We start from the raw sequence: 25826 nt of genomic DNA on the forward strand, positions 1-25826 counted from the left end.
ACGGACCCGATGTATTCACGTACTTACGAATAGAAAGCTCCTTACGTGTTGCAAGCTTCAATATGCGTTATTGTTTATCGTAAACCATACTAGCGCGCGTTTCATTTCACTTTGCATACACAAGATTTTCAATTGTTACGATCAGTCTCAGGGAACTGTCTATCTGTATGCGTAATCGCGATTATCCTATGCGTTCAATGGATTGAATAGAAACGCGGCCAGGCGTCATCCGTGCTCGATCAACGTACGAACGTTTATTAAGGATGTTTTTAATTTAATTAGTCCACGGGTGCGGTGTAAAATAGACGAGGAAACGTGTACGAGAATTTGATCGAGCACAGATCCCCTCCTCGTTTGCTGGCCGCGCTCTCGCTGCTGCTCGTTAATTTTATTTAGCTGATCATTTACACGGATATTAAACGCGGACAGTGGTGTGCAGTTAACGCGTGTACATACCTATTTTCGAATAAGAAACGACGCGCGCGGTCTACGGCTAATCAGGGCCCTCCCCCGTTTCGCATCGCGGCGTAAAAGCTCGTCGGTTATCCGTGTAACGAGCGGGGATAACGGGTGAAATTAGAAGAGAACGAATAACCCGCAAAGGTGCAAGATAGATGTGGGAGTGGACGAGTTTTGAAACGGTAATCGAAACACATACACTTCTGTGTACGTATTGTGCGTAATGTACCTTTTTAAATGTAAAGTAGACGAGATACCGAGCAATAGCGTGTAAGTAGAAGAAAGACGCTTGTTCATATTATTAGGGGCGTCTGTCGCAGGTGTAATTGCGTATAAGAATGCATACAAAACGATGAGAACAGTACCGGCGTTTTAGAGAAACTTGCGTTATTTCGGCGAAACCTTGAACAGAAAGGGTTGCGCCATCGGGGTCTTGTAAATGTATATATATAAAATCTTTCTCGCAATATAGGGGCTACGCAGATACTACCGTGCTACTAATTATTATTAATTAATTAATTAATTATTATTATCGTTAACTATTTACTATTACCGGTCACCGATTACTACGACTACTACGATTACCGCTAATTACTATTACTATTTGCCACTACCACTGCTACTACTATCACTACCGCTACCGACGACAAACTATTATATATTATTAATTACCATTGTCACAACTATCCGCTTTTTTTATTGTACGATATATACATAATAGCGAACTATGAATGTACATTTTCTTAGCTGTAACGTTCTACCCCCATCCCCTTACCCCCATCTCGATTGTAATTTATAATTAATATAAAAGGATACATCTAAATGTGTTAAAAGGAAAAAAAAGTGAAGAAGAAAACCGCTACTGCTTTGCGAGAAGAAGGAATTCTATGTGAGAGAAGAACAAATATATATATATATATAAATATGAATATATATGTATATATACGTACATATACATATATTTTATTTCGACAAAAAAGATTTAATTTAATGGATATGATAACGTTAGAAACGCGACGGTGATGTATGCAAATTAAATTCTCTCTGTGATTCGTCTAAAGAAATATGTAACTAAGGAAGTAGAAAAGAAAAAATAACGAAGAAAAATGGCAAAAGAGTTATTATCATTTAACAAGCATTAATTAGTATTATTATTGTCATTCGTCATTGCTCCGTACCATCAAAAGTTTAGCGAAGAATAAAAAAAAAAGAAAAAAAGTTAAAATGGAACGACAAACTCGATTTTCGTAATGAACTCGACTCGTGAATTTTCTTTTCGCTAATAACAGTAACGAGTTATCCTATTGATGTAATAAAAAAACAAGTATTTTTACCGATCTCTCTGTGATCTTTGATTCATTCACATTCCCTATTACCAATTAGCGTTAAGTTTCAGTTCAGAACGAGGAGCAGGGGAGGTGACGCGTGGTGTTCACGAAAGGCCGTCGTTAAAATCGGTAAAACGTTTATTAACTATTTAAAAACGATGAAACAAGGTGAACATGAGATTGACAATTCAATAAGTAATATTATTAAATAGACTATAGAGGTGTATAATAAGTGTTTGTAGTAATTATTCTCTTTATACGTTCCTTTACATCGAGACAGGCGTCTTTTTCATCATCATTTTCTCCACAATTCTTATTTCTTTTTTTTTTTTTGCCCTTTTTCTTTATCATAGATTTTTTTCTTTAACTTACATCAAAGCCTACCTCTTTCTTTCTGTCTTCAGGCACGACCCGTGCTTAATAATCATGGCAACGCTTCTCCTCGCTTGGCTTCTCTTTTTTCAACTATCAACGGCTCTAAAAACACAGAATCTCTTCCGTCCGTAGGAAAAATAGCTCGTAGAAAGCGTACTCGTGCTAATTGTTACACCCGATCGCGTTCTACCGAAGAAACCATAATCGAATGAGGAAACGCAAAGTAGAATTCTACGAGCCCGGTCCGACCAAGGGAGAAGCAATCGCCGAAAGAATCACCGTGCAATCGACGATCGATTAATATAAACGGTATAGCGTGTGACCATTTCGACGATATAAAGTTTTAGCTTTAATTAAGCCATACCTAAACGATGCGTTCTTTCCTTAACTATCTTCTCCTCTTTTCTTATTCATCATTCGGAAATACTATGTTCAATCGACGATGGTCTCGATCACTTCGCGTTCTCCATCTCCTCGACCTTCTCTAAATTCAACATTTCACACTTTCGACCCTTTGACACGCTCTGAAACATTCTTACAACTCTTCAAATTCGTCCGTGTGAAAATGGCTACGAGGCGTTTTAATTAGTCTAAAATTTAGACTCCGATCGAACCGTTCGATGAGTCCGAACTGCGTCGCATATTTTTCATTCGCGACACGAATATATATTTCATTAGTCGGCTTTCTATGGATTGGCAGTGACCAATCGTAGAAAACTAACAGCAGAGAATAATAATCGAACGGTACACCTCTCCGACATGCTTGAGAAACCCGCTTCGATTCCACGCCTATGCTACCACCATATACCATCTCGATTACCCGGGTACAGGTATTTACAATAATATATATATATATATATATGTATACCTACTATCGTAATAATAATTTAGTAGTGGTATTTAAATTACAATAGTATTCATTCTTTCTCTCCTTAACTGTTCGTCTTCTTTCGCTCTTCGTCTATCTCTCGCGCATGCACACTTTCATACTCTCTTCCTCTCTGTATATATATATATATTTATTTATTTATATATATATAATGTTGCACATAACCCAGTACTGGCTTAGTAATCTAGCTGTACAAAACATTATATATCGCTATTCTAGCATCTAAAGATTTGTCCTGTGAGGTTTGATGAATCGTGAGGTTCGTTACATGCGTCCGGCTTTTGTCTTTCTCTCTTTCTGTTTCATTCCTAATCCTTTCAAACAGATATAAATGAATTATTCTGTTTTTATTATTTCTCTATCATTCTTTGTTCTTTCCTTCCACTTTCGATTCATTCACTACGCTCGAATTTCTTTCTAACATTTCATAACGCCTTTCTAACGAATCATTCTCGATTCCCTCTGTCTCCTTCTCATTTTTCGCCTCTTATTGCGATTAAGTACATTAAAAAATACCGCGCTACTTCGCTCAGAATTAACCGGACCAAGCGATACATATACAGTGATCGGTGAAGCCAAGTGTTATTATTATTTTATTATTATAATAAGTGTTTTTTTTTTTTGTTATTTTAATTCTGCGTATCATGTCTCTCCCGTTCCGTTCGTCGACTGTTACGCTTATTCGTCGTCGTCGTCGTCGCGATTTGCGCGTGAAAGAAAAGAAAAAAAAAAAAAGAACATGAAAATTCTCCCTTTTAAGCGTCTAACGTGCTGTGCGCGTCTTGCGAGCGATCGCGACGAGGATCTACCTTAAAAATCTACTATTTTCTTTGTCGCTTTTGTGTTCGTTCGATTTCAACCGAGTCGTCGTTTATTATTCGCCTCTCTTTCTATCGCGTTTCCACGGAGGGTGCTGTACACACAAAGGCGTCGAGGTCGATCGATCGAGAAACTACGACGCGAATCTTCGTTTTTCCTTTTTCTCTCTTTTACGTGTATATAAAAACACAGAGGGGTACAGCTGGATTTAGCTCGACTTCGATCGCGCGCGACTTTGATCTAATCAATTTCAAAATCAATTTCGAGGCGAATAGACGAGCACACGGCTTTGTCATTCGTTCGTCTTCCTTCCCGGTAAAGAGTACAATGAAAAAAAGGGAGAGTGCGTATCGACGTTAGAAATTACGAAGCTCGAGTAACTGTTTTCATGTTCGTTGCAACGGGGAGGATGCATTTCTCACGGGACGTCGTGTGTTAATCGTGTCACGTACAACATCGTAGAAAAAATTCAACGCGGATACGAACGCCCGTGAGGATGCGATATCTCCTTGTTCGGTGGCTCGACAAACCCCGTTCGATACGTGGCTAATCGTGAAAAACATCGTGGTACAACGAAACACTTTTGGTATTTTTAACACTATAACACGAATCTCCCAGCGACGCTGTTCGTTTCCTTCGAAGACACTCAATAATCTATTCTAACACGGCGTAACATTCTTATTACCGTCGAGTTACGAGTTTTTATAATACTTTACTCTCCTTGCGAAGGAAATTTCGAACACGCTAACCATATCTCTTTCCTTAATCTAACCTTCTTTCCTTCAGATTGTTGCTCTCCTAATTCTTCGTGTCGTTCGTTCAATCGGTCGAAATATTTATTCGACGAGCTTCGTGAACGCGGCTGAGGCACATGCCTCGACTTGGGATTTTTTTGTATTCTTGTTACTCGATCGGGCAGGGTGTGTGTGGTGCAGGACGGGTACGGGATGGGAACGGGGAAGGCATTAGAGAGTTACTCGATTATTTTATTAAGAGCAATTAAGCTTGACGCCTCGGAGGTAGGGTCCAAGCGTTCGGACCGGGCTGAGCGTTGGGGGCAGGACGTCACAGTTGCTGGTCCCTGCACGGCACCCAAATGTTCGGTCCTGATTGCTCGGCGATCACCTCCTTCACCTTAACGTAGATCTCTTCAGGCGTGTCACCTTGTACTACGGCTGCAACAGAAAAATAAATAGCCCTCTTTTCACGTGTACCCTGACGCGTTATCGCTCGCGGATGCACCAGATGCGCATAGCCCTCCTCGCGATACGAGATTGTGAAATTCTTCAGAAGTCGGAGTGAAACATCTCGTTCACTAAAACGGCGACTTGGAAATCACTTACCAGTAAAATACTCTCCAAATTCTTGTTCCATCTTCAATGCTCGCTCGTACGTCTTCTTCGCCTGTTCCTCCGTCATCCTCTTGTTCATCTCCCTGCGAACACGAACCGTTAATTAATAAAATTCAGCTAGATGTTTTGAAAAAGTACCACTTACATAACTGACTCGACGGATTTCGGTTTGATGAAGATGGCGATCGGATACAGTTGTGCTACTTGTAACCTCTTGATGGCATTTCCGCTAACGTCAAGAATACAGTGTTTCCCCTGGAGTGATCAATTTATCTTCGTCAGTATTCGATATTCGATTTAATCCCTCGATTCGTTACCTTTTCAGCGACTTCTCGAACAGACGCGACGGACGTTCCGTAAAGATTATCGTTGTACTGGCCAGCCTCTATGAACAGATGATTTTGAATATCCCTCTCCATTTGTTCCCTGGACGCCACGAAATGATAATCCCGTCCATCCACTTCGTATTCCCTTCTACTCCTCGTTGTGTCTGAAAGATATCATTCAAATTCTTCGTGTTACCCCTTCGTGCTACCTTTCAATTAACCCCTTCCTTCGGATTAAATATTAAGCGATTTCACTTACGTGGGACGCAGCTGCCGAATTTGTCGGGGAACTCGGAGATGAGGTCGTCGTTGATGCGATCCTTGAGAGGACCGAGGATAATAACTGGCCGAGTGTATTGTATGGTGAGCTGCTGGACTGCCTCGTACGACAGCACGTTTTCTTCGCTGCCTGCAATTTTTAGTATAAGTACATTCGACGTCACCGGGACACTGGTGGGTGTTCATGGTAAAAATAAGCTTTGTTATCCTCGGTTAGAATGTTCGCACTCTTTCAAACAAACGTTTCTCTTTACGTATCTCTCTCGATCGTCGCACAGAGTTTCGCACCTGCGTTATTGACGAAAGAGAAAGAGTTCAGAATAGAAGAGAGAATAGCGGACAGAAAATTATGGTAAAATCGTATAGATACGAGATCGGGGATCGTTAGAGTCACCTGAGCCATGATCCATGCTTTAGCATCTAGGAGATCGAAGCAGGGAAAGGGTAAGCACCCTAGGGTCTAGTACTTAGACGACTGAAGATAGAGAGGGAGTACCAAGGCCGACGTGGCATTGGTTAATGTGGCGACTATGCTAACAAACTCGAAGGGTTTACATTTCGTAATCGATACTCGACGCTACGCAACGCTAACGATTTAATAATTAACCCGGAACACCTCGTTTCTCGTTGACAATTGATTGCGTTGCATTTAACGGTGCAGCATTGCATTTATCATGTGCAATTAATTTAATACTTTATAAAAGAATGAAAAATATAACATCTCGACAGACGAGAAACGGTGTAGCTTCCTTAAAATTCTATCCAAAGTAATTAGTTGTACAGAGAGAAATCAAACGACAGAGACAAACATATAAAAAGCACGTCGCGACTGTCCCAATTGCGCGAAGCGTATCGGCGTTTTGTTAACTGCGGGTAAATCTGGACGGGATTGAAGAGAGTTAAAAAGATAAATTAAAAGGGAAGGAAGGTAAAAGTGTGGGTTCTCGATCGAAAAACCACGTTCGATTATGTTAGTCGAGGAGTTTTAATTTCAGCATAGATATGCTGGTTCACTCCTGTTCACACACTTGACTCGTTTCATTTTATTATATCCACTTACTAAGCTCGTCATTATTCTCATCATCCTCCTTTTCCAGAGCAACTAATGTCAGTTCCTCGATATACGGCAGTTCAACACGATATAAAATTTCTCTACTCCCTGTGACGCAAGATAAATCTTTTTGTGAATGAAACAGGATGGAAGAAGCGCGGCGTGAAATGAAAAGTGGAGACGAAGAATGAACGGTCGTTCGTTCGCTCGCTCGCGACGACCACGAAACGTGAAATCGTTCAGTGATAACGGATATTAGTTTCGAAGATACGCGAGCGGAATTTTAAAGCGAAAACCGGAGGATTTATTTTATTCCATCGTTGTCTCGAACAGCCACGCGATCGATAGTTTGAACAGCTATCAAAATTCGCGTTAGGATATTTCGTTACAGCGATTCTATCAATTTCGTTGATTCACATCGCGATGCCTGAAAGTAGAAATTGAAACGAATCGTCTGGACAAAAACAGTAGCAAATAAAGCTAAATTATCCGGGCTCGATTGTTTCTGGTTACCCATTTTTATCGTAGACAATGCAATTTGAAAAAAAAAAAGCGACACAATAAAGAAAATTTCAATGTTTTTAGAGAAAGAGTCAAATAATTAAGGAAAATAAAGGCAAACGTATATTTGTAGCAAATCGAAACGGTCAGTTTCTGGTGACATAATCCGCGGTTGGATAAAATCCCAATGTTTGAAGGGTTAAAAATACTGGAGAACAAAATGGCCAGCACAGCGAGCGTTCTCGAACTGGGTAGATCCGTTAAATCGACAACAGTACGGAAAGCCAGCAGCCCTGTGCTATTCAAAAATAACAACGCGCCACGACAAAAGGACCACGCCGAACAATGCGTTCGTCCCGCGGCTGGATCGTTATATCGCGGTAATGAATGTGTGCTTTGTTAATTGATGCGACCGAGATGAAACTGACTGGTATAGGAAGAACGAGGTTGGGGGAGGGAAGAGAATACATAATGGAAACCAAAATGAAAGGCGAACAGAGAAGGGCGTAACAAAAAGAAAAAAAAAAAAAAAAAGAAGATACAAATACGAGGACCATGTGTGATTACGTGTAAATGTATGTGTGTGAAATAGAGTGATCAAATGAAGAGAGAAAAAATAGAGACAGAGAGAAAGAGAGAGACGTGATTACCTTCGGTGTTAGTGTCGTCCTGGGTGTAGCACAGCATGAATGCTAAAACATAACAAGTTCAATATTTCAGTATACGTTGCGTACTAATAAGCGGCCGTTAATAATTGCTAGGATTAATTAAGCATTAAGCATGAACGACATCCGTCCTACCGTCCGGGGTAACTCGAGTTATCCGATCTCGATTCGCCAATAATCATTATTTCTTGTCTGATTTTATGCAGTGCGACTCGAGCTTCGTTGCTCTGGTTACGTGTTCCTTTATTTTAATATCGAACAGCATTAATGAGGAATATCGATTAGAGGAATCTTTAGTTTGATTGCTAGGAAACATTTCAACGACTGCAAGTAATAATATAAAAATCCACGTATTAAAATCGAAGCGGTCAAAGTATTAAGCTCGATTAATGCAAATTTCTGCATTTCACGATATTCGGATGCAGCTCTAAGAAGAACTTGCTCGCTTCTGCTGTAAACAGGCTTACTTAAGTGAGCGTTTAATCCGAGGTTTAAGTAAAACGGCCGTTCGCGAAGAAACTCTCGAGCACGATAAGGGGACATGGCGTTTTATCCGTTTGTAAATAACAGAAAACGTAGACGAGCAACATAGAAACGATCCATCGATAGGTTAGCCAAAAGGTTAGCGACTTAGTCGGGTGAACTATCGCAAAGCATGCTCGATGTTTAGTGAAAACACAGAGAAAACGCATAATGCGAGTGATTATTATGTGCAAGGATGAAAAGGTTCGTGGCGTGCTAAGCAAAGAAGAACGTACGAAAAAGAGAGACCTTCTTGAGAAGTGTAAAAAGTTTACATAGGGTCGCTTGATTAACGTTTCTGTCCATCTTTATTGTTCAACTATTATTTTATTTAATTTTGAAGTGTGTACCGTCCACCCAACGAGACGAGACAGTAAGTGAGTATAAATTCACGTGCTCGAAGCAGGCTCGATTCACGGTACACATCCTTCAACCGAAGCGTTTGAAGAACTGGAAACAACTGAGCTCCGTCCCTGAGTCGAGCGCGTGAATTTATAAACATATAATGACTCGTCTCGTTCGACGGACTATATTGCACCGCGAGTACGCGTGTAATTATCGTATGAACGTTTTGATGATGTAAGTACGTGTACGTGTATGATCGTATCTTGTTTCTTCTTGTTGAAACTAACTTGGAATACTTACGTGTAGGATCGTTTTCGTTCTCGGGTGTCGTGGGCGACCCTACACAAGCAGGCAAAAACAAAACACATGTCACGTTTTCACATGGTAAAAAAAACACAAAAGCTCAATCGGAAGTTGGGCGTAATCGTCGCACCTGTCACGGATTACTAAAGCTATCATCCGAGTCGACGAAAGAGATTTAAAGAAAAATTTAATAAATTCATCGACCTTCTGTTTCTGATCGGTCGGATCGGATCTGACGCGCGTTCGATAAACTTTCTACGTGAACACCAATCGACAAGGAGAACGTAAAAAAAGGTTAAACGCTAAATACGAACAAGAAAGACACAATCGAGGCTACGAAAGGTTACGAACAAAGTTCGGCAGTCGATTTTGTTTGTTAACAAAAATCTGCACGCCGGTATAGATCTTTGTAATGGGGGTCGGATTCAAGACACACGTGACAGAGAAACAATAAAAATATAGATACTGACTTGTAAATTCAAACACACGGTCTAGATATAATAGATATACGTATATAAAAATAGTGACTTAGAAATACGAGAATAATAATAATAAAAAAAGATAAAAAATAGTCACGTAAAAACCACAATAGATACGGGTCTGAACATGCACAGAACGTGCAGGATACGATGATGTTTCAAGAGACACTCACGTTCCTGGTCCGAACCGTCCTCGGATTTGTCGTCCTTGCTCTTCATGAATGGGAACTTCCTGCTGAACGAGAAGTTTTTCTTCTTCCTATCCAATGTCGATTGCTGCAATCCATCGATCTTGTGTTACGTAAATGCACAACGGAGAAGGTGATCAAACAAAGTGAACTTCGATTTCTTATAATTAATCGAGGAATTCGGACGGGAACACAAATTGAATTATTAAAAAAATAAATAAAATTTGATATCTTCGATTGTACGATACGCTCGATCGATCAAGCTTACCTTGTCGAGGATCACCGGCATGTGGCCCTGGAACTTGACAGAACGATCCCTGGCGCGTTGCTTCCGTTCCCATCGTCTGCGAGACGGTATTATGCCGAGACCTTCCTCATCACCCTGAGGAGTTACTCTTCTAGCTTGCCACCATTCGTCGTCGCTTGCATTCGTCACGTGTAGGATTTCACCGTAGCGGAATGCCAAACCGCGGCTTGGCAGACCGTCATCCTTGTTGGGATCGTAATCGAACAACGCTCTGGAACAATTAATATCTTATGTTAGTATTACGACAATTTAATCGACGATTTTTAAATCACTTACCTAACGTAAAGTGATTTCTTCTGCGAGGTCCTCATGAGGGTGCCTGTCATCATATTCTGCTGGGAAATTTGTTGTTTAAGATCATGGATCTTCGCCTCGAATCTGTTGTAATCTTCGGGCTTGTACTGCACCACGATCGTCACTGTCTGCCCGGTACCCTGCGCACGCGTATCGAAATCTTAAGTTTGTTTATGTATTTTAAAGACGATTTTGAAGATGGTTGAAAGTGAAATGGTACCTTAAGGGCTGCCGCAGCCTCCTCGTGGGTGGCTGTCCGAAGATTAATGCCATTGACGCTGAGTATCTGATCGCCACGTCGCAGTTCACCGCTTAGATCGGCCGGACCCCCGGCTAGGATGAAGGAAATGAAAATTCCCTCGCCATCCTCACCGCCGACGATATTGAAACCCAGACCGGAGGAACCTTTGTTCAGCACGACTGTGCGTACCTCTCTGGGAAAGTAATCAAGAAAAGGGTTGGATGATTAATAAGTTTACATAATCTTTCATGTGCCTCTTCCACGACAGATTAATGTCTTAAGCGAAGTACTTCGTTTCTTTATCAAAAAATATGAATTTATTCTGCTCTGCTCACTTAGTATTACAACCGTGAGAAGAATTATTTTCCGCTTGAAAAACGACTAAATTAAAGAGCCGGTGATACGCGTAAAGTAATATCTCTGGAGAAGAAGCATTCGATGATTGTTGCTCGAGAAATAAAAAACGCGGGGGTGTTTCTTTTCCCTTCGCCAAGAGGATAAAGTTTTTTCATTAAGGATCCACGTGGTGGTATCGAGTTCTTAAACTATGTCGCCGTCCATTAATTGCTCCGCCTCTCGCAGTACTTTAATTAAAGTCACCGCGCTGGAAAGACAGCCGCGTACGCGCCGGAATAACTTTCAAGCGCCACGAAGCTTCGAACACGCTTGTAATTAAATACTTTTAATCCGTCTCCGAGTTGGCCGATTAAACACTGCCATACTCGTGTCCAGTCAATTGAACGTTATTGACAGAAGACTCGATAAAACGAGCTGAGCGTTGGAAATAATTGTAAACCATCGGCTTGCGAGAAGTATGGAATATTAAACTATTAATCTACGGACAGCTGAACGTTCATGAAACACGCCATGAAACGAAGAAAATTGAAATTCGATTTCACGAATCGTCTTCAAAGCGTTCGTCATTGAATCTCCTATATAACTCGACACCCAAGATATTTATACCTGCTTTATGGGAAAGCAACGGATTTTCGCAAATATCACTCGACGCGCAGCACGTATGCAATCCCACACATAACGGAAAGCAACGAGTACCTCTGACAAGTAGGCGTATGCAGCGAAATTACAGCGTTAATTAAGACCTCCATTGAAATTCGACCGTTTCGAATTGCCTACACGGGAACTCGAGTATTTGCCTCTACAACGAGCGGCGCAAGACCAAGTACTCGTGAAAATGACGAGTAGTCGGGAACACGTGTCTTCTCGAAGGAATTTCTGCACGTAAGGAGTTGCACAGCTTCGTGTCACGCGGAAATGGACTGTCTCTTACCATCAGAACACACGGCGACGCGATTGTCTTCAATTGCTATACGACTATTTTGGGTATACAAATAATGATCTTAAGAAATCTGTCATTAAAGTAGATAAATCGTGGGATTCAAAAGGTAATTCAATTTTGAGGTTTCAAAATTATCATAATCGAGCTAGGGAATTTGAAATTCATTGGTATCGGATTCGATTGCACCTAACGACCCAGAGGTTAATGTAATAGAACCCTATATTCTGTGGGTGTCGTTAACAGAATTCGAGGGTTGTTCCAGTTGAATGCTATCATTAGAGCGTCGTTGATTTCGACGTTACCATCGAGAGATCATCCGAGCCAAACCTCGAAGCTAGAATTCATTAAAGAAACAATTAATAAAAAGAATAGTAGATACATTGAAACCTTGAATCACAGTTCTCCTGTGACTGTCTTAATTAAGCTACTCTTTTAACAGTTCAACGACCCCACGAAAATTCACAAAGTTGAGAAGCGCCAGTAATGGAGGGGAAAAAGTGGGATGTTCTAATTAAAATTTTCGTGAAAATCCAAGCCCATTCCAGAGGGCTCATCGTTTAAGAGCGTTACCCGGATTCACCCTTTCTCTGTTGCTCTCATCCCTTCAGCTGGAGGAAGGGATCTCTGGAAGGGTCCATTTTCATCCCGTTTCAGAGTACCCGCTCAACCCGCCCAGTCTTCCCGTTTGCGTTAACAAAGACCACACATTTGTGGCCGACCGGTGCAGCTGCGTATCCATTCCTTCATTAAAGTCGCGCAGCAATGCACACCATGGACAATCTAAAGGGCGATAGGGTGATCCGAAGTACAGCGAATTTAAGGTGAATTTAAAATTTGGAAAATCGAATATTTTTCTTAATGAGATTACATTCGACCTTACTTTATTCCGAGTAAATGCAACGATCACAGTCACGGTCGAGGACCGAAGGACCGATCTGGATCATGAAATATTTATAACGACGGTAATGGGAGGCACGATTTCATGGTTAATTGACTGTCGACGGTAGCTGCGAGCCTCGTCGGCGAATTCATGAATGACTTCATTTGGTTAAGGCTCGGCTACATCGAGGTACGTCCGCTTTAAGTGGTCGCATACGTTTCAACCAACGTAAAGGTCGTCCTTCGTAGCGAAATGACCACGGGGCGCCTCGGTCCCCGTGGAATGCAGCTTGACGAGAATTCATCGAGCAGAAACTTCGGTGCAGATGCAAAACGGACGACCTTCTCCTCTTCGAAATTGATTTTCCTTCACGGTCGAGCCTGTCTCGTGCAACACGATAACTTCGTAAGCACACGACGTGGGCGAGTGAACAATTTTTAGAACAGATCGTGGCTTATCGTTCGTGAAAATCTGATATCGATCTCTGTAATAGCAAAAAATTTTCAAAACCCAAGGGTAAGGGTAATTTAAGAACAGAGACGTTACAGGCGACGCGTCGCACGCGAGTTTCAGCTGATCCAAATCCTACCTGCGCACTGCGCCCGAAACTCTGGCCTCGATCCGTGCACGTTTCACGCACCTGTTCGACGTTGTTCCGCAGTGACGGAACACGCGTGGATTCGTTACGGGATTCGAAAATGTCACTGGGTCAAGAGGGCTCGATTTTAGGTGAAAAATTCACCAAACTCGTTCCAACACCTGGATACGTCCGAATCGAAAGAATATGTATTCAACGAGTATCGAACAGAAAATGTGCAAACGTTGACGAACATCTGCTATTTCTTTTCAAAAGAAAGCCTACAATTACGGTTTAATTGGAAGGGTGCAATACGAAGGGTACGCAGGCACTTGCATCCACATAAAACGTTTCACAACGAAAAGGGAAAATTATCATCGAGCTACCTTTACCGGGAGCAGGTGTGCTCACCTTGATCACTCTTCGAAGCAATAGGCTGTTCACTGATCCGCTACGATAATCAGAGTCCACCGATCAACTATTCCGATGCTCGTCACCGCGTCGCGACGCATGCCACGCTGATGCGCGACTCGCGAGTGCGACCAGGCACCTGTTCTTCGACGGTGACGTAACGCAGCTAGTTCCCTAGGGTGGCCTGGTTCCACGATTGTTCTCACGGGAGGAACTGGCACGAGACGAAAGTCGATCGCGTTTTCCGCGCGCGATTCGCCAACAGATTTAACGACGAACGGAAAAGGTGTTTGCGTCTCGAACGCGTCCCGACATCGGGGGCGTCGCGACGGATTAAAAGCCGCATAGCCGTGTCGCCATGCGCCGCGCCGGCCCCCCCAGGGCTATCATCAGATCGATAGAAATAAGCTGAGTCTCGCGTGTTTCCACCACCCTTACTACCAACCTCCCCCTCCTCCGTTCACCCCTCTTTGCTTTCCAAGAATTTCCCTTGATACGGAAACCGGGCCAAACGAAGGGAAGTTTTTAGGGAAGGGCTGTCATCCGACGATCGGTCACTTTCCATTTTCAAATGCTTTTCATATAAGGTTTCTATGTTTGGGAAATTTCATTGGGGGGTTGATGGACGGTGATGGGTATCGTGTGCTTTATTTACCAGCTGTTAGGAAATGTTTGTACGGGATGATGATAGAAAGCTACAAGTGAATTCAGAATTGATTAGATTAAATGGGTGTGTTCAAATAAAGAGTACATTCGATGTTATCGTTTCAAGGTAAAAACTTGACCGATATTTCGAACACACATTTCCGCTTGAATGGAAAACTTTGGGAGGAGAGTGTATCGGATTTGTATAACCGTGGATCACGGCTAATTGCAACGGCGACCGTAATCGAAGCCAACCTTGCGACAATGGAAATTTCACCCGAACGAATCGCTTTTTCGATTGACCTACTTACACCATCCACTGCTCTTTCGTGTCCGTGTGTTTTACCAACAAATACGTTTCACCCATCCCGGAAACTTCGTCGCTTTTTGGAAACGGGACGCTTTTGAACTCGCGTTAGAATTGAAGGATTTTACTGTATTTTTGTTTCTATATTTCTGTTATGCTAAGTTGATAAAATGTCAACCCTTAGAATGTTAAATCGACACACTTGAACTGCCAAAATTAATAAAATTTGATTTATTAATCTTATGTTATTTCAAACAATTTTCCCAAAAGAATTGCATACCTTTAAAGAGAAATTTACCCAATAATTTCGGTCGAAAACTGATACGATTTCCTTTGCAGAGGAATTTTCAGTAAAATCCGGTGAAACTCTGAGGTCGAATTTTCTGTGTGTAGCCGTTCTAATCCGTCCCGGAAATCCACGAATCGGGGCTTAAAATTACCGAGAGAAATACTGTGTTGCATTCGGGGCAACGGATCAAAATTATTGGCTAACAAACTTGTCGTCTCATTAAGTAAATGAAACGGGCCATTTTACAAACGCCATCCCCGTTTACTGGCTTACCCTTAACCGGCCGTTTGCGTATTCGTTTAATTAAAACCCGCCCGGCCACCGGGGTCCGATAACGTTGTCAGTTGACGAACTTTAATCAAGCCGGACTTGACCCCAAAACGTTGAAACAACGCGACACTAGAGCTACGCCCGTGAAACAAGGAGTGCCAGCTTCGACCCTTGCTCTTTATTAAGGACGCTCGTTCGCCGTGTATCACCTAGTCCTTGAACCTCCTTCGTCAAACCCTTCCTCCATCTCTATCTACTTTATTTTCAAACCTACTTTCTCCTTTCTATTCCGTCTATCGGACATTGAAACGCATTTAATCGCTTCGCGTGGAAAAAGAGGAGATGCACGGTGTCGTAGCAACGGACACGTGACACGGCGGACACTTCCGGTGGATCCTTTGCTAATTGCGGAAAACACTTGACCTTGTTACGCTGGACGAGCACGTGGAAAGAGTTAGACGGAAACGGGTGACCTTTGAACAGGAAGGCGCAATTAGTAGGACGAAGGTGTGTTTCGTTTTTCTTTTTTTACGATATCATTCTAAAGGACAAAGGTGTTTGGATCGATATCAAAGGAAGTTTCCGTTACGGGAAAATAATTTTGCGGGAAATATTTTGGTTAAAGTTTAATTTTATCACGCAATCGTTTCCACGCAGTATCTTCGAATTCGTCGATTTTCAATTTCGTAATAAATTGATTAAAAAGTTTCCACCTACTCTGTCAACTTGACAAACGACTACGAGCCACTCTATTTTTCAACGTTGTCGCGAGCCACGGAAATAATTTGATCAAGTTTTGCCCGACGAACTGCGGAAGACGGCTGCCAACTAGGAGATGGAAATAGATCCGAAAATTCGAGTTCGGTGCCAGTTTCGAGACTTTAATAGGATTACTCGATAGCGCATCCCAAAGTTTGAAGAACAAAATACTTTCAGCAGTCGCCATCCCTAGGACACGTTAATCGAGATTCTTTCGAGATCAAGGTACCAAAGTTCGAGATAAATGGGTTGATTTAATTAGAAAAGAGGAGCGCATAGTCGAAAGATAAACACGAAATGTTGAAATATTGTAACGAAAGAATACACATCAATCGTTCATCGATACTCCAATTATGAAATACGACCGCAAAAAATGAATACTGTGTTCTAGCAAACGAAAGTCGAGTCTATTAATATAAGCTCCGATTGCAAGTGAATCGATAAGTAGCTATTAGAAACACGCAAATGGATTAAAATACATTAAATATACTGTTTCTATTAAAAGAATACGCTCAATTCCGTTTAATTGAACGTACAATTAGGGAAAAACGGTTTTTTGTGAGGGACGTATAAAACTGATAGAATGAGGAAGAGACAAATGGGGAACGAAGAAACGTGGAACATAAATCGAGCTGTTTTTATCCGTGTTGGATCGTTGATGGAAGTAACGCCCCTAGAATTCAACCTAAAATCCTCCTTTGTCTACCTTCGTCCAAGGCTTTGCACAGACTTCCAGCTATTCTCTCGATTAAGATGACTGACAATTTTTTCTTCACGTTTTTCACTCATATTTTTACCATTTGAGAAATTTATCCGATTGTTTTAATTTACATTTCTATACATCAGATTGTCAAAACGTTTCCTTCGAAACTATACCGTGAATAGAACGCTGAAAACGTTCACAATCCTTCCGCACAATGAACAAACGTAATCTTATGCCAAAGCGGAATGTTTTACGAGCATAAGCTTTTGAATGCAGGCATTTTCCGGTCGAAGGATCCCAGAATAAAAGACTTCTTTTCATGGTCACCGATGTCGTAAGTACCGGGTTCGTCGATCCGGAACGATGTCTCGAATCCCATAAAATCACGACCGTGACCTTTGACGAGATTAGGGGACCGGGTTCCCACGTCTTTCTTCCCTCTGGGCCGGGGGAAAATTCTACTGCCTGACCTGGGTCAAACGATCCCAATATCGAGAGTAGAGTGCACGAACTCTTAGCTGAAATTTTCATCGAGACCAAGAATATTATTATTAAATGTTGAACCGAGATCGAGATCCCATGAATCGTGAATTTTCCAGTTCTCTCGTTCCTCGATCATTTATCTTTCGTAACGAATAAAACTGATCGAGGTCTGAGTGGCGCCAATAGTTAATAGCCAGCACTGATCACACGTACACGCTGTGCAATTTGCATACTATCGTTTTCTATAGCTCTTTCTCTTCTTGAACGTAGCCGATGGTTGGTCACGATTCGAATGCTATTTTGCGGCCGAAAGAGCAGCCATTAGATTTCCTTGTTTCCAATGTTTACGCAATCTCCATTCTAGGAATCAGACTGGCGTAATTAACATTTCATCGTCACGCTGAATATTGAGAAATATTTGGGATTTTTTGGTGCATCACACTGGATGCTGGGAATAATTAAATATTCAGATGGAATCGAGGAAAATACACGTAGCGTGATCATTATATTTGTTAAAATATTTATTTAAAGTCTAGCTTTTATCGATAGTGTGGGTTAAATCCGAAACACGAGGACAATTTCACAAGACACGTTCGTACAGACTTCGTTCCTGCGAAGTAGTGGCATGGTTCGTGGAATGTAGGTTAAATGGTTGCCCGTGAAAGGAGACGGATTATTAGCGGCGAATTTTCTCAACAGTACACACATCATCGATCGTGGATCATTACCGATCCCGCGCGTACGGGAATCTTCCGCAATTGCCTCGCAGCAAGGACAATTTCACTTCTTTAAACAGTTTCATCAAATAGAGGATCTCGAAAGCACGTCAGAACATTCACCGGGAGAAATGAATGTACTCGATAATAACTTGAACAGTTATGATACTTGAAATGCGATTCTTATATCGATCTCACGATAGGCAAGCAGATAAGATATTCGTTCTGGAATCAGAAGAATCCCATTTGAATCGTTGAAAAAACAAGGCGTTCCAGGAAGAATGTAGCAGACGGTGCTCCTTTATCGAAGCAACATCGACCCAGAATTCCCGCTGAAATCGCGTGTAATTTCTCAAGTTGTCGCGGCTTTCCAGCAGCACCGATTACCCGGATAAAAAGTCGTGACACGTGTAGGATAGCTTAACGACTGCTCGTCACAGGGCAAGAAAACGTCGTTTCGCGAGCAACTAGGAGGACAACGCTCCATAATTGCTCTAATATTTCAACCATAGTAGGGCAAATTGTCAAAATCGTGTCAGTTAAGAAAAAATTGTAAAGAATTGTAAATCCTACTTTCGGGAGTACAATTTATACATTTCTAAACTTAAGAAAGTTATAGGAAAAGAAATAGAGTCGCTAATGACTTGGATGCCTTTCCAAAATATAGCAGTAATTAACTTCGCGCATCATTAATTATTCATTTCATGTATTTATCACTAAACGGTTGCTTCAATCACGATTTTTCTTAATGTTTACACGACGTACCTTCTGTACAGCTTATCCCTGAGGATTCTTCGTCCCAGTGTGGCGAACGGTCTCAGCGGAAAAATCTGTTGCTTGTTCCTGGTCATGTTTGCCGATCTTCCAGAATCAATCACGATAAATCACAGCACACGCGTGAAACTCTGTTCCATAGCGACTAGCTTGTAAAAATTCGAGCCTCGACGGTCATTGAATTCAGTCACTGTCCACGATCGAGGGGCAAAGAAACCAATTAAAATCAACACCAGCTATCCGTTCGTTCGACTTTTCAGCCGAGTCTCGACCAGTCCGTTCGATTGCAGCTCGTAAATCTAACGCGCGACCACCGTACTAATGGCGGAGAACGCGCGCGACCAGCCGCTTTAATTGATCGATTTATGCCGTTTCATTAAATCCTCCTTAAGCGTTGCGCCGATACGCGCTTTTCCTATTTCCTCCCCTCCTTTTCTCTATCACATAGGTTTCTTCGGCTTCTCTTCCAGCCTTCTTTTCCTCAACGAACTGGTTCGTCCGGAACGGGTATTTTTAGTTGGCAACCACACCGAACCTGTTTATGGGGTCAACACCACGCGAAACACGCGCCAAACCTAACTGCATGACACTTGGACGGGCCAAACGTTTGCCGAATCGTTCATCGAGCTTCGATCGCCACTCTTCAACGTCGGAAATTCGATTCGATCCTCGAAATGGTTCATCGATCGACGCTCTTCATCGGTCGTCGAGGGATGCTTCACGGATGGGCTTTCTAGCAGCGCGGAGAAACAGAAGGACAGTCGACAATTGTTCTATGTGGCGAGAATATCGGTCAACGTTGTTCAAAGAGTTTCGAACGACCGTTCATCGACGTAACTTCGTTTGCCGATTGTTCGCGCGGCGAGCTAAACAACGATTTACCGAGAAAAGGGGGCTTGTTTGAAAATTGAAATTATCCGTGTCTGCGGAGATTAAAACGTCTGTCGCCCTTGTTATGAATTGTTTTCAATATTCGATTCGTTACGATGCGAACTCGAGTGCTTAATGAAATAGAAGAAAATTAAGCGAAAAAATTGAAATATCAAATTTATCAATAGTATTCGCATTCGACAATGTTCGGCATCGAAATATCGAACAGCTGACGAATTTGAATAAAAGCCGTCTGATTGGTTGGAAATTTTTCCACGCCGTCTTCGCGACAGAAGAAAAAAAAGAAGAAGGTTTTTAACGCGTCGCTCGGTCGGGCCGTAGGAATTGCGCAAACAGAATGCAGAAGCGGGAAAATCCGAATTGCAAAGCGACCAAGCCGATACTTCTGGCATCGAAGCGAAAAACGAGCAACGTCCTCGTCGAACAAATTGGAAAAGCAAATGCGAGCAGACCGTAAATCCATTTGAATTTCGTGCCTCTGTTTCCGGCCGTTCGTTTGAATTTGTTGCGACGGCTAATCGTGCCGTGAAGAATCGTTCCAAATATATAAACAATCATGAAACATGGCCAGACTCTAATTAATTAATGGGCAAACGTGAGTCGATTTCACCCCGGGGGATCCCACGTTTCGTTCGCGGTACGTGAAATACCGTTTACTATAAAAGGTCTTGCTTTCTCCTAAATTCATAAGCAATTCCAAAACTGATAATAGAGGACACGGTGTGCTCGTTTTTACCCGTGACACACAGCCAATCGGATGGGATAGAAGTGTCATCGAATACCAATTAACAAGTTTCTCCTACGATCTTTTGCTTCATTCTAAAATCAAACACGCTAATTTAAAAAATTATAGCGTTATATTAACTCTTCTGTTACTCCCTTTCACTTAACATTTTGACGTGATTTATGTATATCAAATAAATAATAAAAAAATTCAGAAGCATGAAAGTGTATTTCATTTTTTACTATACTATTAAACCACTCCAATATAATCCTATCAATAATCTCCATTCAAAGAATATAAAATGAAAAGGATCACGAGCCCATGAAATATGCGATCATCAAAGCGTTATATCTAAAAAATAATACAAAAGAACACACGTCACTCACATATATTCACCAAGAATAATTAAGAAATTCCTCTTTGCCAGGTCTCACGACAATCGAATCACCAAACGAATACCAACGTAAGAACCACCGTAACCAATTAGCAGATTTAAATTCTCCTCAAGTCCAAGTATTTTTACCACGAGAAAAAGATCACGAATAGTCGAATCCTGTCTCAAGTAGCAGCAGAAGAAGTACCGAGACTAATTAACAGATTCTCGGGTCTCATTGTCGGCAACGGACGCGGGAAAGTTGATTGCTTTCACGAATTATCACATCGTAGAGCGGCGTTTTCTTCGCACGATTTCGTAACACGCGATGGCCGATTTTCATCAACGATTTCAGCACTCGGTCAAGGATAATATTCGCGTCTCGACGCGGAGATCGTTCAAGGACCTTCACGGCACCTCGGTTGTTCTTCGAATGACAGATACGCTTGGCTTTCCACTCTTTCTCTCCCTTCCCAGCGAACGAGAGCCACGAGGAGAGGCGAATACCGTCTTACGCGACCCTCGTTCCTTCCACTCGAACGACTTTCCTATGCGTCACCCTACGCGACCGTCGCCCATCTCCACCCACGACCGACCGGTTGGTCCCACGAGACGCCTAGCCTCGCGAACTTTGCTCGATTTCACTATTCGTTCTTCAGATTTCCTCTTCTTCGCGGTCCATCGACGACGAAAAGATGAAGAAACCACTAAAGCGCGCTCCGATGATTTTACAGTGGGTTTAGAATTACTGGAATCAAGAGAACTCTTGCGTCGATTCGTTTTCTAATGCAAACGAAACTGCGTAATAAACGAGAAACTAATCCCATAAATTTGCAAGCAACGAGGTTGCGTTGATCTTTGCCCACGTTAACCTGCTAAGCGAACGCCTCGCGGATAACCTTCGTCGCGGTCGTTAATAGAGGAGAAATTGCAAGCAAAATCTTTAGTTTCCTAAACGTTTTCTCGTCAAACGATGATAGAGGATGATTCTTTAAGCGTACGAACGCTTTCTTGCTTGATCCGCGAACGCAACGCTCTCGTTTGTCACCGTCGATTACGCGGAAAATTAATATTAATCCGGCCAAGTGGCTCGTTAACTCCTTTTTAGATGATTGTGCAAGAATTTTCATTGTTGCGAAGAATCTTTCAACAAACACGCGTTCGATATTCGTGGTTATTCACGAGGAGAACGAATTCGTCACAGGTGATTCTTTCCGTTTGCGGGATAAAAAGAATTTATGGCTTCTTAATCGCTTTACGAGGCTTTCAACGACTTCGCGCGCTAATGTTCAACTGGTAGAACGTGGTAAATGGTTGAAAAAGTGTTGAAGTAAATGAGTACAATCTGCGTGATTTTTGCTGCTTAACTTTCGAGCTACGTGTGCGACTCGGTGTTATAAAAAAAAAGGTGAAACTATAATTGAGGTATTCTTCTTGAAGAAATAAGATATATGATTGCGATAATGATTACAGACGACTGATATTACAACACGATTTGGTAGAATAATTATAATAAAAAAGATAGACAATTTGAGATCCAGACACGAACTGCATTCCTGAATAATTAATTGCATTAACGTATCTTTCGAAGACATCTAAATATACATGAAGATCCAGCAAAAAAGCAGGATTCAACTGCTCGTTCGTAGGTCGACGTTCGCTCGTCACGCAGAATTATCCTTCTGAATCGTTCAGACGAGCGAACGTTACGGTTCGTCTGCGAAGCGTTCCTCTTGCTAACGCGAGATGAGACTTTCGTCGTTGCGATGCGAATCTCAGGCTGTCGATGAGAGCGAAAGTGCAGAGGAAGCGTAACAAGAGCGTTGGAAAGGAACGCTAAGAAGCTCTGTCACGCTTGTCAATAAAATTCGCGAGATTTCTAACGCGGCGAGCAATAATTGATATCGTGGCGAACGCGATTTTCAAGATCGCCAGGTTGAAAGAGGAAACTGGCGTGTCATTTCGAATATCACGGAGCACGACTGAACCGTCGCGAATGCAGCTCTAACGAGACCATTAAAATGGAAAGAGTAGAAACCAGTCGGTGCATAAATTCAGCGAGACAAAAAGGGTTAAACTTAACCCTATCAAAATTAACCACTTGGGGATAAAAGTGAAAATATTTGTTAGAAGAATACGAATTTTTTGATAAATGCAATTTGATGCACCGCCGAAAGAAAAGTGCATCCGCACTTTGCAAATGCATCTTAACAAGAAAGAATAAAACGAGAAGATAAACGTTGCCATTTTACTCGATCCATTTGCATATTTTCTCGTCGTAATTGCGCCCAGTATATTAGCACACTTCAAGTGTATTAAGAGCTTTTTAGCATAATAAACATAACGACGTAAATTTTTTAAAAGCTCCACTGAAACACTACGTACGAGGACTCGAAGAAAAAATACGACAACGCGTTGTACAAGCATTGTTCGATGTACGGGAAAAGATAGAGTATCATGTAAAAAACGTTTCCACGGAACAGTTCCCTGGCTCGATGGAAATTAAATTCAAACTTTCCGGGAACAGACCTCACGGTTAACTTGCAACATTCTTACCGCAACAAAGTATCGGGAAGAAAATAATCCTATAATACCGATGATACTCTCGACGCGGTAACATTCAAGCGACGAACAAAACAATGGAAATACGCTCTTTAAATAAATAATTCCCTCGATAAACGAATTTCATCCAAGAATTATATCGAGCAGGTTTTTAATCTGAAACGATACGTTGTCGCGATGTACACGAACACAATTTTCGAATCCGAGTTATCTTCGCTTTCCATGCAGCGTACACACCGTGGGTCGCCATAATGCCGGCGGTGGCATTAAAATCTCGATTAACGAGCAGGAAAACGACGACTAAGCGGTTTCGAAAAACCGTCCCACTCGTTGGGTACGTGCCGGTGAATTTTCGCGAGTTGTTGCACGCGGATGGAGAGAAAAACGCAAACACCGGTCGATTCAGTTACCGCGACGAGACTGCGTGTGCAAGCGGCCAACAAACAGCCTTCGTCTCGTTCCATCGCACTTTCTACCTTCGAGGCGATCGAAGGTAGAAGGCTCGCGTTGTCGGCACTCTCGTTCGTCATCGAGCAAGGTAATGCCGGCTAAAGAAGTCTTACTGTACGCGTTGGAACAGCGTACACTGTCCAGCGTAAAATTCAACCCTTTCGCCGCGAGCTAGTGTTTTACCGTTTCAACACTCGTTTTCTTTAGACGAAAACATCGATAAAGGAAGAAGTTTTCGATGTTCATTAATTTTTTAAACGACCAGCCGTGCAACATTCACGAGCCAACTGATACTTCCTGTGTGGCTATAGCCTTGATGGACAGCCGGTGTAACGACCTTTACTGTGTAAGGCTAAGTTCGCACGTAACCAACGGTGCATCGATTAAAATTAGAAATTGTAATTTTTAAAATAATATTTGAGAAAATAAATACTCTCAGCACCGATAATGTAAGCCTAAGTTTACACGTGACTAAAAATTTCAAAAATAAGTACACTTAGCACCGATAGGGTTAATTAACTTCACTTATTTAGACTTAAAACAGTATCATTTGCAGCTACGCGAACACGTATTCGTTGCAGATAGTATCGACGTTCTTACGCCGGATCCACGATCACCGTTCTTCGCAGTGTTTCACGCAATCATACGAACAATCAGCGTTGCGTTTCTTGTAGTTCAACGAAGAAGATAGAGAAACTATATAGTAGCTGAAGCAGAAGCTACCGTGCAGTTGCTTTGAACAGCATCGCAGTCGTGCATTCGAATGGAACGTAACGGGCATAACGAGGAATACCGTACGCGTACGTGTGTCGAGAAAGTGCAGTTGCAGTTGCAGCTGACGTCTGCACTGGACACACCGAACGATTCCCACTGTTTTAACAGCGAACCAGGATCCGTTACGAGAAAATGCATGATACTTTGACAGTGTTATCAACTATTCATCACTATCTGATTATCTTCATTAAAAATAAACAAGAGACACGCAATCGTTAAATTATTTTAATAATGAATTGAAATGCAACACCTGTATCGTATGGTTATTAAATAAAAATCTACTGAATATAATCGTTAGCACGTGTTGTTAATGCCTGTTTCGCTTTTAAAGTTAAACAAAAAAAAAAAGATAGCGCAGACGTGTGAAAATCACAAGCACGCGAAACTCGCCATCGTTAACTCAGAACTGTTAACAAAAATATTAAAAATTGTTGCACTTTTATTGCACGTCCGTTTGCTGCTCGTTCCCAGATAAAACTTTGGCCATGCATTCGTTTGTGTCCTCGAATAAGTTAATTAACGCCGTGGGGAAAAACACGGTCGAGTAAATCGAGCGACTGCCACGGTTACGATTTTATTATATATACACGATCCTCTTTCCTTTCTCCTTTTCTCTCTCTCTCTCTTCGCCACTTTCATTTCTCTTTCTTTCTGTTTCGATACGTATACCTCAGCCGCAAAAAGTTAATCTCATTCGAAGCAAATTGCGATCGAGCCGCGTACGAAAGAAATGCTTCGATTAAACTCGACGAGCCCGAGCTTGTGCAAAGTGACTTACGACCTCCCTCTATCGGCAACCAAACAAAAAGATAGAAAAATAAATAGAAAAATTCTGGAGAGGGTTCTATGTTAGGGGGTAATTATGATCCGCAAAAAACGTCTTGAATAAATCGCGCCACCAGCGGAGAGGGCGCAAATTTATGCGACTTACCCCCGCGGAAGCGTAATCAGAAGTGAGTTATTATTTAAAAGAGGTTGATATTAAACGCGAAACTGCGGTCTCGACTCGTAATAAACTGGAGGAAGACTCAGTAAACGTTTCCGGTGTGAAACGCTACCAAAATTCATCTTACCTAAAAAATCAACTACCTCCAATTAAAAGACAACTACATCCTGTCGTTGCATTCCATTCAAAATTATTCCATGATTCAAAATTGTAACACTCGATTATATCAATATAATTTTCAATTTTTACGCAAGCACTTCACCGATGATTTC

The 25826-nt window shown here is 41.9% G+C and overlaps 1 protein-coding gene across 25 annotated transcripts in view; it reads right to left on the reverse strand.

The window, feature by feature from the left end:
* Positions 1-2097: 2097 nt before the first annotated feature.
* The window catches only part of LOC117607241 (discs large 1), a 371089-nt gene continuing 347360 nt past the window's right edge, over positions 2098-25826 (reverse strand). For 16 of the 25 annotated variants that reach the window (XM_076692125.1, XM_076692122.1, XM_076692130.1 and 13 more), the window contains 12 exons: positions 10703-10916; positions 10465-10622; positions 10150-10399; positions 9867-9984; positions 9212-9250; positions 8030-8071; positions 6888-6986; positions 5808-5957; positions 5540-5712; positions 5368-5477; positions 5214-5305; positions 2098-5045 (listed from right to left, as the gene is read on the reverse strand). In XM_076692125.1, coding sequence (XP_076548240.1) covers positions 4936-5045; positions 5214-5305; positions 5368-5477; positions 5540-5712; positions 5808-5957; positions 6888-6986; positions 8030-8071; positions 9212-9250; positions 9867-9984; positions 10150-10399; positions 10465-10622; positions 10703-10916 — 1555 coding nt within the window. In that variant the 3' untranslated portion in view covers positions 2098-4935. The remainder of the gene's footprint in view (positions 5046-5213; positions 5306-5367; positions 5478-5539; positions 5713-5807; positions 5958-6887; positions 6987-8029; positions 8072-9211; positions 9251-9866; positions 9985-10149; positions 10400-10464; positions 10623-10702; positions 10917-25826) is intronic. The other 9 variants (XM_076692123.1, XM_076692124.1, XM_076692131.1 and 6 more) reach the window with 8 other exon arrangements.

The sequence above is a fragment of the Osmia lignaria genome, chromosome 14 (assembly GCF_051020975.1).
Source record: "Osmia lignaria lignaria isolate PbOS001 chromosome 14, iyOsmLign1, whole genome shotgun sequence".
NCBI classification, from domain to species: Eukaryota; Metazoa; Arthropoda; class Insecta; order Hymenoptera; family Megachilidae; genus Osmia; species Osmia lignaria.